The following is a 15,493-nucleotide window of genomic DNA, read 5'->3' on the forward strand; positions in this document are numbered from 1 at the left end:
TCCTACAGCAAAGAGAGTTTCAGTTAATTATTGCTGAATTTGTTTTGGAGTTTATCTGTTTTGCTTTTTAGGTTTAATGTGCCTCACGATGATAGTTTTAAATGTAAAGAAGCTGGAATTAAACATCAGTATCATGTGATGGCTCCAACTTTAAATTATCATACTAGTCCATGGACCTGGTCAAAATGCAGTCAAAAATATATCACTGAATTTCTTGAGTGAGTGTCAATATAATGCTATGGGTTGGAGTGGGGGTTTTTTTGTTTGTTTATTTTTTCCCTTACCAATTTCATATATTTCCGAGAAGTATTTTAAAGGCATTGCTTAAATATAGTTTTTACATTGTTCCTTGGTTTAACCACTTGCAGGGCCTCAGTACTCCAGAAAAATGCATGTATTTAAATTTTCAGTGAATTATGACTTCCTTAAAGTTGCACTGAACATGCAAAGCTAAGAAGATTTTTTTTTTTTAATGTAGTGGTATTGTTTATTGGAAATACTTTTAGGATTATTTTAGTAGGTTAGAATAGGTACCCTTTATTTTATTAAGTTTTTATGTTTAAAATAAGTGTTGGATATAATTTAGGTAGTACAATTTTTTTCCTTTAAAAAAAAAACTAGAAAAAAAATACTTAATTTTGTTTGGTGGATCTAAATGCAAAATCAAATGCAAAATCTAAATGCAAAAAAGAAAAATCAAGTGACCTGGTACATTCCATTATTCATTAATTCAATTAAAGTCATTATGTAGGCAAGTAGGCATGCAAACACATAACTCCACTGAGACATTCATGTGTAAATGTTGTGTGAATAGTGAGAAGGTTCACAATGAATTGAGTGATTTATTCACATTTTGTTCCTTTTTTACAACAGTACTGGTTATGGTGAATGCCTCCTAGACAAACCTAGTGGAGGAACATATGATCTTTCCTCTCAGCTGCCTGGGTCAATGTATGATGTCAACAAGCAGTGTGAGCTTACATTTGGTATTGGTTCACAAGTATGCCCTTACCTGGTGAGTGAAAACCAGAAAAAGTCATGCTTAATCTATACTAAAAATTACTGAAAATTACAGGTTTGGGAATAATTTTATCCTGAAATAAGTAATATTTCAGCATATACTGTCTTGAAGTAGAAGAGCTCAGTAGACAGCATTGCAACTTCACATGTGAGAAATCTATAGCAATAGAAAGTAGGTTGCATTTTATTTTGATTTCCATATCTGTGAATGTGATTATTCCTTTAAAATATCTAAAACTGCATAAACTAAGGTTTCCTGCAACAGCTGAAAGGGATTTATTTCAGCACTTCCTGCACATGTTTTTACATTATAGGTCATATCTTATATTAGCAGGTCTTGCATCTCTGCTTCTTTTAATACTTTTTAGAAACTCATATCTTAACAATTAACTATCTCAAACACTTTTTCTAAATGTTTGTTCCAAAATGTGTATTTCCTCTGCTTTGTCAGAGTAAAAAAATATTTTCAGGCCTGACAGAGTGCATGTTTTATAAACAAAACTGAGATATGGAAAGAAAACTTGACCAGATTAGTACTGAGACTTAGGTTGTATTTTGAAAACTTAATGTGGCCATTGCAATATAAGCACAAAATACAACATTATGACTTATTCACTACTGACAGGATTTTATGTAGAGTTAGATTTTGGACCAACTTGTAAAATTCCTTTACCAGTATTGTATGTCTTGTTCGAGCTGTTTAAAGAAAAGCATTTAAGCTCAGCTTCAGACTGAATTAAGTGGAGCTTTTTGGTGAGGTAAGGTGTTGTTTAAGAGGTTTATGAGAATACTAAAGGAAAGGAAAAGGGGGTTTCAAACACCTGAAGATGGTGTTACTGAAGACTGCTTTGTAAATTTTGTAATCCATAAAGATTATTTGTCTGTTAAGAGACTTTTAACAATTGGAAAATGAGGCTTTTGGCTTAATTTTCTAGTCAGTGCATTTAATTCCTGTTAAATTGACTTAGAGCCTTTTTCTGGAGGATTATATGGAAACTGTGCTGTGTAGTATTAACTGTAACCTCTTACGTATTTTTAAATAAAATTTTCTACTTAAGTAGAAAAAGAAGTTATCTGGTAATCTGATGGGGTCAATTTCAGATATTCCACATTCCTGCTTGGCCTTAAGCAAAATCTATTTTGGTTTTGTGGGGTTTTATCTATGGAAAACAGTAGCACAATAGAAAACACTAAGCCTGTGCAGTGTGAGGAAAATAAAAATAATCACAACTAATGTCTGAAATGGTCTTGTAGCTGCAACAAAACTAATCTGGTTTTCTTTTTAGAAACAATGCAAACGCTTATGGTGCACAAGCACAGAAGGTGTTCACAAGGGTTGTCGTACTCAGCACATGCCTTTGGCTGATGGAACAGTTTGTGGTGTAGGAATGGTAAGCCTTGTTTTGTTTCTCAATACTTGCAGTTTTGGATGTAGGTAGGAAAGATCAGTGATTGCTGTGTGGCAATACTGTGCCTATAGAATACTGATTGTGTGAAAATTGTTTACCTGACTTTACCTGCAGTTTCTCTTAGTTCTGTAATCTTGTGACGTAAAAACCCCACAGTTCGTCTGTTCAGAGTAATTATTTAAGTTTGCAGATGCAGTACTGGTTAAAAATAGGTGAAAGAAGTCAGAGGAAAGCTGACATCTTTCCTTCTGCTTGAAATGTTCAGCTCATGCATAATAAGTTGTTTTTTTCCTGATAGGTAGTGTCCAAAGTAGAATTATCTGAAGTATGATGTCCCTAAAGTGTGTTTCCCCCGGTTCATCTTGAGGCTGTTTATTGAACCTGAACAAATTAAGTGTAAGTCACTTAGGTACAGGTGTGTACTTTTTTGGAAAGAGGTAGTCTTTGAATTAGTATCTGGTCTCAGTAATTATTTGTATGTGCATTGTATCTGTTTCAGAGAAGATGTGAAAGCATGCGTCAGTATCTCTGCACCCACTCCAGGAAGTGCCTTAAGCACTTCTAGCTCGTGTTCATTTTCTGTCTTGCCTATTGTAACATAATTCAGGATACTTGCGTCTGTTCAGTGCTAACAGGAGCTCTCTTCTTATTTGTACCCCAATGTATAAGACTGCCTGGCTCCTTGAGGTATGGATTGAATGCTTTGACAGATTAAAAAGAAGTGGTGGAAACTGCATTTCCTGTATTCTTCACATTGGTTTATTTGGTAAAGAGTTTTTGGGTGATAAGGGTGCCACTCACTGCTTCCTCATTTGCAAGTCTTTGAATGCCCATCCTGATCTGTAAACTTGGACAATATAGCCTTTCTTGGGCTGGCCATAAGGATCATGAATATATAAATAGTAGATATAGTCAAGGCACTTACACAACCTTGATAGAAACAGAAGTAATGGTGGGTATTAGTTGTATTCAGTTTCCAGTAAATATTTGAGGCTTTTAGTTTTGGGATTTTTATGTTGTTTGGGAAGTGAACAGAAATTAGGTGCTTAAGTTCTTTACTGGTCTAGTATTTGGCTTCTTCATGTCTCACTTCACCACCAGAAAACGGAAGTGTTTTCTTACTTGTGAGGGTATTGTGAGAATAAATATTTCTGAGATTTTTTTACATAGTCAGGTATGACAGTCATTATCTTGAGTGTGGGCGGTTTATTATGTCAGCTGCTTTTATATAGTACTGTGCTTTGGCAGCTTCTGGGGCTGTGGGAACAATGTTAATTTTTTTTTTATATGATTTTTTATGTTCAAAAATGATTAAAAACTTTTATTTCTTTGTATAATAGGCTGCTACATTTCACTCAGTTATTTCTAAACTTCCCCCAATAACTTTTAATCTCAAAAGATTCTATGTTTGGTTAGACAATATTACTGCGGAATTTCAAAATAGTGTCTTAATGGATAACAAATGTAGTTAGTAAACTGTCTCAAATGGCTTCTTTCTGTCTTGCAAGATTAGGAAAAGTTACTTGAAGGCTGTAGTGGAAGCTTTGTTTGATTATATCCTATGGATGCCGTTGGTGTTACAATGTTTAACCCATTTTTCAGTCAGTCACTCATCAGAAAGGAAGTTCATCTTTTATGTAAACTTCATTTATAATCTTCAGTTAAATTGACTCTAATTTGCCAGCATCAGAGGATTGCTTTTATATAAGAATACAAAAACCTATTTTATGTAATTAGTGCAGTGGAACCATTTTTCTCTAGGAAGTAAAGAGCTAATTACAGTCATTACCTCTGAAAGATGTAAGAAAGAACAGCAATTAATTAATCTGACAAATTGTCATCTGTTCCTGACTAAGGGACAGCTCTTCTCAAGCTCAGACTGCAAGTTGCTGCTGATGTTAATGGGCATAAGACATGATGACTATTAATTGTAATTAATATTTTCCAGCAAGCTAAATTGATTTATATTTGGCATTTGCAACATTATTGATGTAATAGATACAGAAAAGATCCATTTAAGGCATTTGTTATTTTAGTATCAACTTTTTAAGCTCAGATTTCAAATGTCATGTGTTGTATTAATTGATCTTGCTCTGTGGACTGCTATAACAGTTTGGTTTAGTGAAGCATATCTGAGTCAAAAAAACTCCACCTTCAAAGATGAAAAGTTATTGAAACTACCTATCTTCAAGGAGTGGCATTATCAGAAAAAAAGTCTGTATTGCTATGAAAATAACAGCAAAAATACCCAACAAAGTGTGAGTGGTTTATTATTATTTTTTGGAGGCACCCCAAAAGGTTGCACTCCGAGCCTTCCTTGATTCCTGAGGAATATAGAAACATGCCTATATTCTCTTGATTCCTTGAGCATTGGAGTGGAGAGGTAGGAGCCAGCTATATGATTCTGACCCAAACTCTTACGTGTCCTGGGGATATCTCTGTGTTCTACATAATGGCAGTTTGCTACTTAAACATTGAAAAAAATGAACTGTCACTGAAGTTTGGAAAAATCTCTTTAACAGTGAGAAGGAATTTCAATAATACAAGTAACAGTTAGATCAGAAAGCACGTGCCTTTTTGTGTTTTAGAGACAAATTCTATTAATCAATTCTATTCACTGTAGATATGTAATGTATATTGAGCTAGCACCTTAAAATACTCAGAATAGCTACCGAGTAAATTAAGATTTCATCCTAGTCCTTTGGGCATGAAACTCAGGGGTAAAGGGACTGAGAATGGGGATGCAAAGCAACAAAGCAACAAAGAATTGTTTTGAACAGTAAAATAAATACCCATCTAATTCCGAAGTATGTTTGCTGTTCTTCACTTGTAGGTAGTACCCATTTATTGATTACTGTTAAAAATTGTTGCATAGCTTGACTACCTCGTGAATGTAATACATGAAGATATGGAATCTGAAAGAATAAATCATTTTATGTTTATATATATGTAAAGTAAGTAAAGTAAAAAAAATCAGCTGGATTTTATCAGAGTTGGGGATAGGGGAATATGATCACCATCTGGAAAGCAGCAGCAGATCTTTTGAACTGTAAGAATAAAGTGTGGGCTCAAACCATAATTTTTTTCTGTAAACTGGGATTTCTATGAAATATTTTTCCATGACCTATAATTTCAGAAAAAATTAGAACTTTCAAGGGAGAAATAAAGTATGCAGATTTTTTGAAAGAAAAAAATTTTAATACATTGAAAAAATTCAAGTAGTGTGGGTTTTGTAGATAATGTCATTTGAGTAATAAATGCAGACTCGTCTAAGAGTCCCTGCCACAGAGATAGAGACCTGAGATGCTATGGCAACACCTTCAGTCTTCCCAAGCTCCATTTCTTCTACCTTGTATGCCCATTTTATTAACTGCTCTGGTTTAGCTCCTTTTATGTGCCTTAGGGTCCCACTTCTCATCTTGGCGGGCTGTGTGGGAAGTGCTTGATTTCAGAGGAGCTCAAGTCCTATCCTGCATGCATCTACCACTCCTTGATTCAGTCAAAGTTGAGCAAGTAATGTGTTAGTAATTTCTTTCAAGGTTGCTTTCCTGGAAATTTAGCAAGTTCAGTAAGAGATAAATTGGAAGCTCTCAAAATCAATTTATCAAATCATAGATTAATCCATAGGAAAGACTCAAAGTGCTTATTATAAGGAAATTATTAATAAAAACAAATTTGGGTATCCATAGGTTTATTGATTCAAATTTGAAGCATTTCTAGTTTTTTTAGCAGAAAACCAACTGTTGATCTTGACTACACCAGCCTTGCCACTTGCTGCTATCTGTATGTTTGGAATTATGTGTGATACTGACTTTTCATGATGCATATGCTATATTTGTGATAAAAAATGTAGAAAAAAATTGTTAGCAATTATATTTATTTTTATGAAAGCTCTGTATATGATACTATTCTCAGTGAAGCAACAATTCAAGCGAACACAGGGGAACATCTGTAACATGTCTGGTGCTGGAGCTTTCTACCGTGACTTCATCATGTTGTTTCTGTGGGAATGCAGCAGAATAAGAGCTGAGACAAGTTTGTTGAATAAGCTATTAAAATCCCAGATGTGAGCATATGCTTTGCCATTTTTTATGGATCAAAATTATACTGTTGTGGGTATAAAATTGCGTTTGACAAATCTTTTCTTGAAATCCCACTTCAAGTTATTTTAACTATTTTTCTGGATGGAAGAAGAACATAAATCTAGGTCACTGTTATATTAGAATGCAGTATTCATTTGTGAGGGAGGATTTAGACTCTTCAGCCTGCAGTGTAAAAAAATATTTCCTAAGATGCTGAGGACAGTTCTTGGAAAAGCAAGTTCTTTTTCCTCATTTACCTTATGGATGGACTATGTAGAAAGTCTGCCTTTGATTGCTAGGGATTAGATGCTAGATATTAGAAGGCATGAATGTAAAGGTATCTAAAGGCCATCTTGAAAAAAAATAGTACAAACTCTCAATAAGCTCTTGAGTGAGAATTCATGTGCAGTGAAATAATGGTGGCTTTTTGGTTTTAAGTTAAAGCATTAGTTTTAGTGTTAAGTGATGATCTGGCCAATTGACAGGATTATTTACACAGTTCTATGCCAAGATCTAGCTTTTATTCTGCATTTGCTTTGGGCTTGAGAATCACCTGGAAAGATCAGAAAAAAGCTCTTTTTCAGAGCTGAAAAGATACGGCCTATATGCAAGGGTTGATGTGACAAGGAATTATGCAGGCAGGCAATTTTATCATCAAGTTGAATTAGGAACTTGGGCAGAAGCCTGAAAAGAGAACCTGATTCTGTGACTAATTCCTATATTGAAGATAAAATGGTTGATAGCATGTGAGCATGAGTATCAGTATAACAAAAGCATATACTGATTAGGAAAAATAGTATCTAGGAGTTATTTTAGGCAGTGATAAAACCACTGAACAAGATTTGTGTTTTGTGCCATTCAGCTGTATTCAGAAAGACTGTAGACAATTTTGTGTGTTCAGCGAAGCTGGTTTCTTGATGGTTTCTACAATAAATTTGTAATAACTCCTGTGTAATGTTTAAATTAATTGTAAAAAGAAGGAGGTTTAATACTTGTTTCATTATTTAATCTTTTGTGTATCAGAGGTTCTTAAATTGTTTTATGTGCCAGAGACTTTATTTATCAAAATCCTTGTAGAGTTTAAGGTAATTTGAAGGTGTAGTTTAAGGCAATTTAGAAGCAAGAGATTGATGCTTCTGAGGAAAAACAGATAATTACTTTCTATAAATAATGAAAGTTTGCAGTTACAGTGTGGTGAAGTCTCATAACTGATGTGACCACAACAAAACAGTCTTGCAGTCTTTGACTTCTCAATAATGTAAATCCCATCAAATGAAATGAAAATTCCTCCTCTAAGTAATTTTTAGTGGAAATAGGTAGTTCTTCATCAAGAATAAAATCTAAAGTAACAGAATAGGCATTGCAATGTAGTATCTTGCTCTAAGAATTATTATTTCTTTACTATTAGTTTTTTTCCATTTAAATATTAATTTAATTTTTATCATAATAGCTTTGCTAGATTAGTGGTAAAAAAAAAGTCATAAAATACAAATAAATGTTTTACAGCTTTTGTTATAGGTGTGAAAGTCTGAGTTCAAGAATGAATCTATAGCATCATCTTGCTTTACATAATCGTGGTCTTAAATGCTTATCTGCATTTCCCAAACAATCCCACTAAACAGTTAGCTTTTGAAATGTTCAAAACACCTTGATTTTCTTGGTGGTTTCTTATAACTTTTCATTTTTTGTATCAGCACAAATTCAAAATTAAACTAAAATATTATGTACATAAAAAAAGACAGTTGTAAATCTATTTTTGAACTTTATACATGAAAATGTATCAGGAATTCAAGATAATTTAGAGATATTTGGATAAAGTGACAAGACAGATAAATATTCAGTATCCAGGAGATTCCCTAGCGCTCAAAGAAATCTAGATAGCATTTTTAAAAACATGACTACTGGGTAAGTTATCTTAAAGAAAATTGAGCATTTTAAAAATATCCAGATAAGAGTAGTGAGCACTTAAATTTTGTTCTTTTTGTGCCTAAAATATACAGTAACCTTTTGCTTGAATTACAAATTTTATTTTGTTTGTCAACTGTGCAGCACTGCCGCCATGGAATTTGTGTGAGCAGAGAACTGGAGATGCGTCCTGTAGATGGAGAATGGGGGCCATGGGGACCTTACAGCTCGTGTTCAAGAACTTGTGGAGGTGGAATCAAGAGCACCACCAGACTATGTAATCGACCAGAGTATGTTTTTTTATTGTGTTTAACATTTTTATGATGTTTAAATGTATTTTACATTGCATAAGGAAGATATTAAAAAATTATGGATTGGCTTGAAATAAAATAGAGGTATTGTAGTCTGTGCAAATCAGTTTGAAGTACCAATAAAAAATGTGTGTTTCAGCCATGTTTGGAAAGAGATAAGTTTGCAGACTCTAATATGCAGAGGATTTTAGATTACTCACGTCTTTCAACAATATTGTCCATTCTTGCAGATGTTTCTAAAAACTTAGTTTGGCAGGGTCTTTTTTCTAGGTTTACTTTAGCTGTTGAGGTTTCTTTAAACATAAGATGCTTTCTTTGCAGTAAGAACTGCAAAAATAAATATAAGTATTCCTTACTAATCTCTTTAGTGAAACACTTGCTTTGATTTAAGGCTTTTCCACTACATTGCCACCAGTAGAAACCCACAAAGAGCACTGGTTATAACAGAGGCATTTAAAACTTACCTTTATAATTAGAAAATTACATTGACTGAATAATTCTATGTGGTTTTGTTCTCTGTAATAGAAGTCAAGGAGAACTTCACCTTTACCTTGTCCAGAAGCAGAACCACAGCTGGTGGCTGAGTAGTTTCAGGGTTTTTCTACGAAGTCGTGTGAGCATGATATTCTTAGTAGGATAAATGAACTTCAATCAAATGGCCCAGGCTATTTTATTTTCTCTGATGAGTAAGAGTCAGTAGACTAGATTGCCATTAGATAATGCCTCTTTCAGTCTGTAGTGATTGATAGTATCAATATGATGTTGATTTATTCTTTTTTTCTTCCCCAAGAACATACTGATGTGGAACTACTTTGTGGTATCAGGGTTTATAACTGTTAAAATGTATTTTAGGCTTTACAATAAAAGGGGTATTTTCCATAATTTTCCCTTTTTATTCTTTTGATTCCCCAAAGTGAAACCAATATTAGGTCTACAGAAAAGACTGTGACAGCTCCTAATTGTCTTCTTTCTTTGTCATTCTGTAAAACAATAATTTCAAACTACTGAGGGAGGTGCTGCTTGTATAAAAATATGACTGTAATCTCAGCTAAATTGATAAAAGCATTAAAATTATTAAGTTTTACCCAGGCAAAATATTTATAACTGTAAGAGAAGTAAAAATAATAATGAATTAATAAACATCTGTAGCAAGATTACCACCTCAGCAACAGTGTTTTACAAGAGTTGGGTTTATTTTGGGTATAATTCAATGCACAGCAGAAGCTGAACATGTGTGTAAGTCAGTTACAGAGCTGACAGAATGCTGTGTGAGTTTTTCCTCTTTTGATCAATGTCTGAGGCTGCTTTTTGTGGAAAACAGCAATTCTAGAAAATGAGTGTGTTATACATTTACCTTTCTTTTAGGCCAAGAAATGGAGGAAAGTACTGTGTTGGTCGCAGGATGAAATTTCGGTCATGTAACACTGATTCATGTCCAAAAGGCAGAAAAGATTTTCGGGAGCAGCAGTGCTCTGAATTTGATGGCAAACACTTTAATATCAATGGTCTTACCTCTGCTGTTCGCTGGCTTCCAAAATACAGTGGTAGTAAGTAATTACACATCTTTTCAATAAACACAATGAAAATGCTACTTTAAATAAAGTTTTAAAACAGACAAGAAACCTCTTGGATTTTCTTTCCAGTTTCAATGAAAGATCGCTGTAAACTTTTTTGCCGAGTTTCTGGAACAACTTCCTACTATCAGCTGAAGGACAGAGTTGCTGATGGTACTCCCTGTGGAGCAGAAACCAATGACCTTTGTGTTCAAGGCTTATGCAGGGTATTTAAATCTAAACTTATTAATTATTAAAATAAATTTTAACAGGTGGTAAAGTAGATATTAAATATTAATACAAATAAACATTACTGCAAATACAGTGTTCTGAGTTCAATTAAGCTAATTTTATTACCATTCAAATTAAAGATCTGGAAATTGAAGCAATTAAGTTAAGAACATATGGTTGAATCTGAAGACACACAGTCTTGCCTCATTGAGCCCCGTATGTGAAAGAGTTAATATTGTTCAAGTGAACAGTGAGAAACTGATTCAAAATTAGCATAGAGGAAAGAAGCATGCTGTGTGATTATTAGCATTGTATTTCTGCTACCAAAGAAATTAATAGTAGAAAATCCAAGGGTAGAGAGATTATGTAATTATTACTTTAGTGCAAAATCAGGAGGAACTGACCCTTAAATCAATTCAGCACTCTGCTTAATAGCAGCTATGGCATTGCTGCAAGATTGTGTTGGGAGAAGCAAGGTGCTATATTTTAACAACTCAAGACTTTTTTGTCAAGCCTTATTGAGATTTTGCTGATTGCAGTGAAAGTGAGCAAATTCAGAATGAGGAGAATATATAGCTTATTTTTATATGGTTGAATAAAAAGGAGATGCCAGAGAGTTGTCCTGTTTATCATAGTTAAAAAAAACCCCTGAAATTAAAGATACATAAACAAAAATTGTGCATATGTTAGTTTAACCAGCACAGTCTATGTGTATTTCTTTGCTTCTTTTCAGTAATGACAGACTTTAAATTAATTGATGACCATGTATATATACATACTGCTTTTAGACTTACAAGACTTTTAATGTAAATGTAAATTGAAATTTATAAATTATGTTGATTTTTTAATACAAAATCTTTATGCACTCTTACGTATTCTTAAGCAGCTCTTGACATATGGAGTGTATTGGGATTGCACCATTCTATTTTGCCATTACATTGCAGAATCCAAAACCATTGATGGTTTTTAATGAATTTCCAAGGAAGACTAGATATATACAGTGAACAACAATATTTTGGGGTAGTGGGAAGTTTACATTACTTATTTTCTTTGTTTTCCATTGGGCTGAGTGACACAAGGCCTTTTTATTTTTATTATTTTTTTGTAGCAAGCAGGCTGTGATCACGTTTTGAATTCGAAGACAAGGAGAGACAAGTGTGGAATCTGTGGTGGTGATAATTCTTCATGTAAGACACTTGCAGGTACTTTCAACAGTGCTCATTATGGTATGTTTGTTTTGCCTTTTTTTTAATCTTAATGCACACTTCACTATGGCTTAGAAATTATTCTTTACATTTAAGGAAGCAGGATTTCAGTGTATGTTCTTTAGGACCTCTATCAACAAAAGATATCTTTGATTTTCAGTCACATTCCCTCTCAAGAGGCAAACACTATGACATGCTAACCTATTCAAGTGAAAAAAAGATCAATCTTCTCAAAGGTCAAAGCCAAAAATAAAAGAAATCATAAGAGTAAAAGTACTTTAAAAGGATGAAGGCTTCCTGTTTTGTACTTTGCATTCTCTGGTCTGAAACTTTGCAGCTGAAGGACATATTCCAATGTGTCATTTTGGTTATTTAAAGAGATAGCAAGAAATTTGTGTTGTGAGCAGCTGATGAGGTTCCTTTTCTCCTAGAGTGAAAAATACAGCCTGTGAATGTGAGCCTCTTCCTTCCAGAGAACAGGGGTAACAATATTTATGTTTTTTCCTCATTGACAGGTAGTGAATGAGAAAGTTCTGAATAACCCTGGTATTTCTTATTTATTTGATTTAGTTTCTCTAATAGAGCTACTGATAGTTCTTTTATACGTAGTCTTTTCAGTGATGTGAAGTTCTGTGTGTAGCAGTGCAGTTAAGTAGTTAGAGCATAGAACATGAGGACAGAAGTCTCCAGGTTAGTATCAACCTACAGCCTTCTTCATGCCACTTTCCTGGTTGAAAGAGACCACAGGTGAAGTGAAAATGATACCTGGAGAGCTGCCAAATAGGATCTTCACAGAATAAAGGGATTGCTGCTGAAGAGGAAAGAATGCAAAGTATCCTGTTGGATTTTCTTTTCCCCTGGCAGAAGGCACACACCTGTGGAAAATTACCAAAAAAATTATACAGCTACCCTTCCCATACAAATACATTTTTTTCTTGTGTCTGTCCTAAGAAATTGCTTATAGATAGCGCATGAATTTTGTCACACACACATTTGTCACAAGTCAAGTGACCATGATGTGAAGCTGCCATTATGTAAACATGGTCAAGACTGCCACTCTCTCCTGTTTAATGATTTTCCATTGTCACAGACTTATTTGTTTGAAATTGAAGTTGGAGGGGGAAAAAATCCCCTATGTGGGATGAGGAAAATCTTGAGTTATTATTTGGTTTCATAGTTAGTGGTATTTTTTAAATTATGTTCAGATTCTTGAATTACAGCATATAAGAGATAATACTGAGTGATACCAATACACAGTATGCTGAACATTTGGGATTATTAGAGTATGCTCAAGTAGGAATACAGCCATGCAAAGAAATTGTACTTAGCTGATCACTAAAATCCTGTGTCCATGGGAGGTATAAGACATCCCTATGCTAATGACTGAAGGCATTGTCTGAGGAAATACTGTTTTCCAAAAAAAACCTCTGAGTTAGGATCACAAGCTAAGTATGCTGATATGCACTTGATCTTTTTCTTTTAACTTCATTTGGTTCCCTTTCAAACTGAAATGAGCCATTTTACTAAGGCAGAATTTGGAATTGATAATAGCAGCCTGTGGTGTGTGCTTATATTCATGCAGTTATGATGTTGTCAGTAACTGTGTAAACAGTAGTGAAGAAATAATCAAAAATTCATTACAGCAAAATACTAATTTACTTGGCTTCCATTTTATGAGATAGTAATCTAATTATGTACACATTATTACTACATTGGCTATCATTATTGCATCAAATTAGTATCTGATACTTTCCTGGACAATGGTCCTTCTCAGTGTCCTAGTATGTGATTTATTCTCTTTGTGTTTCCTTGACAACATGCTATGCAGTTTTGTTTATAGTTTCCTCCCATAGTTTGTCTTCTTTCGTTCTATTACCACAAGGTCTTCAGTGTGTGAGATGAGGGGTTTTTTTAACTGTGTTTTGGTTTTCTTCCCAGTGTGTTGAAAGATTGACTAAACCATGTATTTATCCAGAGCATGCATCTTGTCAATTTGCAATTGCAGTGCTGCCCCCAGCTGGTAAATGTGATGGACCTGTAATTAGATTAAATCTTCATTTAAATGCATGGCATAGTTTTAGTAGGTTAAAGTTAATGAATTATGAAATTTGTCATGGCTTAACCCCAGCTGGAACTACACAGCCAGTCACTCATTCACTACCTCCCAGTGGGATGGGGGAGAGAACTGGAAGAATAAAAGTGAGAAAATTCAGATGGTTCAGATAAAGACAGTTTAATAGGTAAAGCAAAAGCTGTGCACATAAAGTAAAGCAAGAATTGGCTCACCACTTCCCATGGGCAGGCAGGTGTCTAGCCAGGAAGGCAGGGCTCTGTCATGCATAACAGTGAATTGGGAAGACAAATGCCATCACTCTGAATATCCCCCACTTCTTTCTTTCCCCAGTTTCATGTGCCCAGCATGATGCCATACGGTCTGGGATACCCCTGTGGTCAGCTGGGGTCTCCCTGAGTCCCTTCACAACTCTTTGTGCACCCCCAGCCTCCTCACTGATGGAGTGGGGTGAGAGGCAGAAAACGCCTTGACTCTGTAAGCTCTGCTCAGCAATAACTAGAACATCCCTGAATTACCAACATTTCCACCAGAAATCCAAAACACAGCCCCTACCAGCTACTGTGAAGAAAAGTAACTCTATCCAGTCAAACCCAGTACAAAATGAAAAGGTTATTGCCATTTAAATTTTTATCCACAGAGGTGCAACAACTAAAGCTACAGTAATATTGTTAAACACAGTGAAATAGGTGGAAAAAGTATCAAAATTTTTATTAATTTCTCAGATTACATGTTTGTATTTATTACTCATTTCCCATGTTTGTTGTATCCAGTTTTTCTCAGCTGTAAGTATTCTTTTGAATTCATGGTTAACATCTATGAGAAACATTTGGATTTTTCAATCTAGGTTTATGTGCAGAATGACTTTTTAAAAAAGGAGATCTTGATGCACCTTATTTTGTTACCTGGTGGCAAGGCTACCATAATATTAATTGGATATATTACAAGAAATGGTGACTCATTTGTGAAGCATTTGTATTTTGAAGGGAGTTCACTCATTATTTTAAGCAGAAGAAGGTGAATCAAGCATGGCTAGGTTAACAACTGTATCTGCTTTTGCATATAGCCTGCAACACTGCAATATTTTAATATTTAGGACTAATTCTTTAGTGTGCTGTCTTGAAATACTCTGGTGAGAGAAAAGCTACCTCAATCACATAAACAGGGAATGATGATATTTCATGTTAAGTGACTTACCCAGATTTCTGTGAAAGTTTAAATTTTGAGCAGTCACAGTGTTTCCTGAGTCCCTCTTGATATACTTGACTGCTTTCTAGAGTAGTGCTGCTCTCCAGGGATTTTTCTGAGTAGTTTGAGCTCATAATAGTGGTAAAGTAGTGAATTCACATATCTGAACACAGAACCTAACACTTCTAACACGTGAAGACATTCAGTATTGGTTGTTGATGGTGCACTGTAGGGTTTTGCAAATGAAAATGTATTTTCATATTTACTAATACTTGACTATTTTGTATATAATTAATTTGCAGGTTACAATGTTGTAGTAAATATTCCCAAAGGAGCAACAAACATTGATATTCGACAGCACAGCTACTCAGGGAAACCAGAAGATGACAACTACCTTGGTAAAAGCCTCCTGTGTACAACATTGATGGATAAGTTTTGTGCTTTTGACAGAAATCTGCTCTGGATATATATTATGAGAAGTCTGATAAAGTTGTTGGAGAAAATATTTTTTTATATTC

General features: G+C 34.4%; 1 protein-coding gene across 1 annotated transcript in view; it reads left to right on the top strand.

Annotated features, from left to right (window-relative positions):
- LOC131573649 (A disintegrin and metalloproteinase with thrombospondin motifs 20-like) overlaps positions 1–15,493 on the top strand; it is an 84,314-nt gene that overhangs the window by 29,129 nt on the left and 39,692 nt on the right. The window contains exons 9-16 of the mRNA XM_058827802.1: positions 72–218; positions 874–1,015; positions 2,307–2,411; positions 8,561–8,706; positions 10,093–10,274; positions 10,371–10,507; positions 11,620–11,737; positions 15,278–15,373. Of these exons, the coding sequence (XP_058683785.1) occupies positions 72–218; positions 874–1,015; positions 2,307–2,411; positions 8,561–8,706; positions 10,093–10,274; positions 10,371–10,507; positions 11,620–11,737; positions 15,278–15,373 (1,073 nt within the window). The remainder of the gene's footprint in view (positions 1–71; positions 219–873; positions 1,016–2,306; positions 2,412–8,560; positions 8,707–10,092; positions 10,275–10,370; positions 10,508–11,619; positions 11,738–15,277; positions 15,374–15,493) is intronic.

Source organism: Poecile atricapillus, chromosome Z, assembly GCF_030490865.1.
Source record: "Poecile atricapillus isolate bPoeAtr1 chromosome Z, bPoeAtr1.hap1, whole genome shotgun sequence".
NCBI classification, from domain to species: domain Eukaryota; kingdom Metazoa; phylum Chordata; class Aves; order Passeriformes; family Paridae; genus Poecile; species Poecile atricapillus.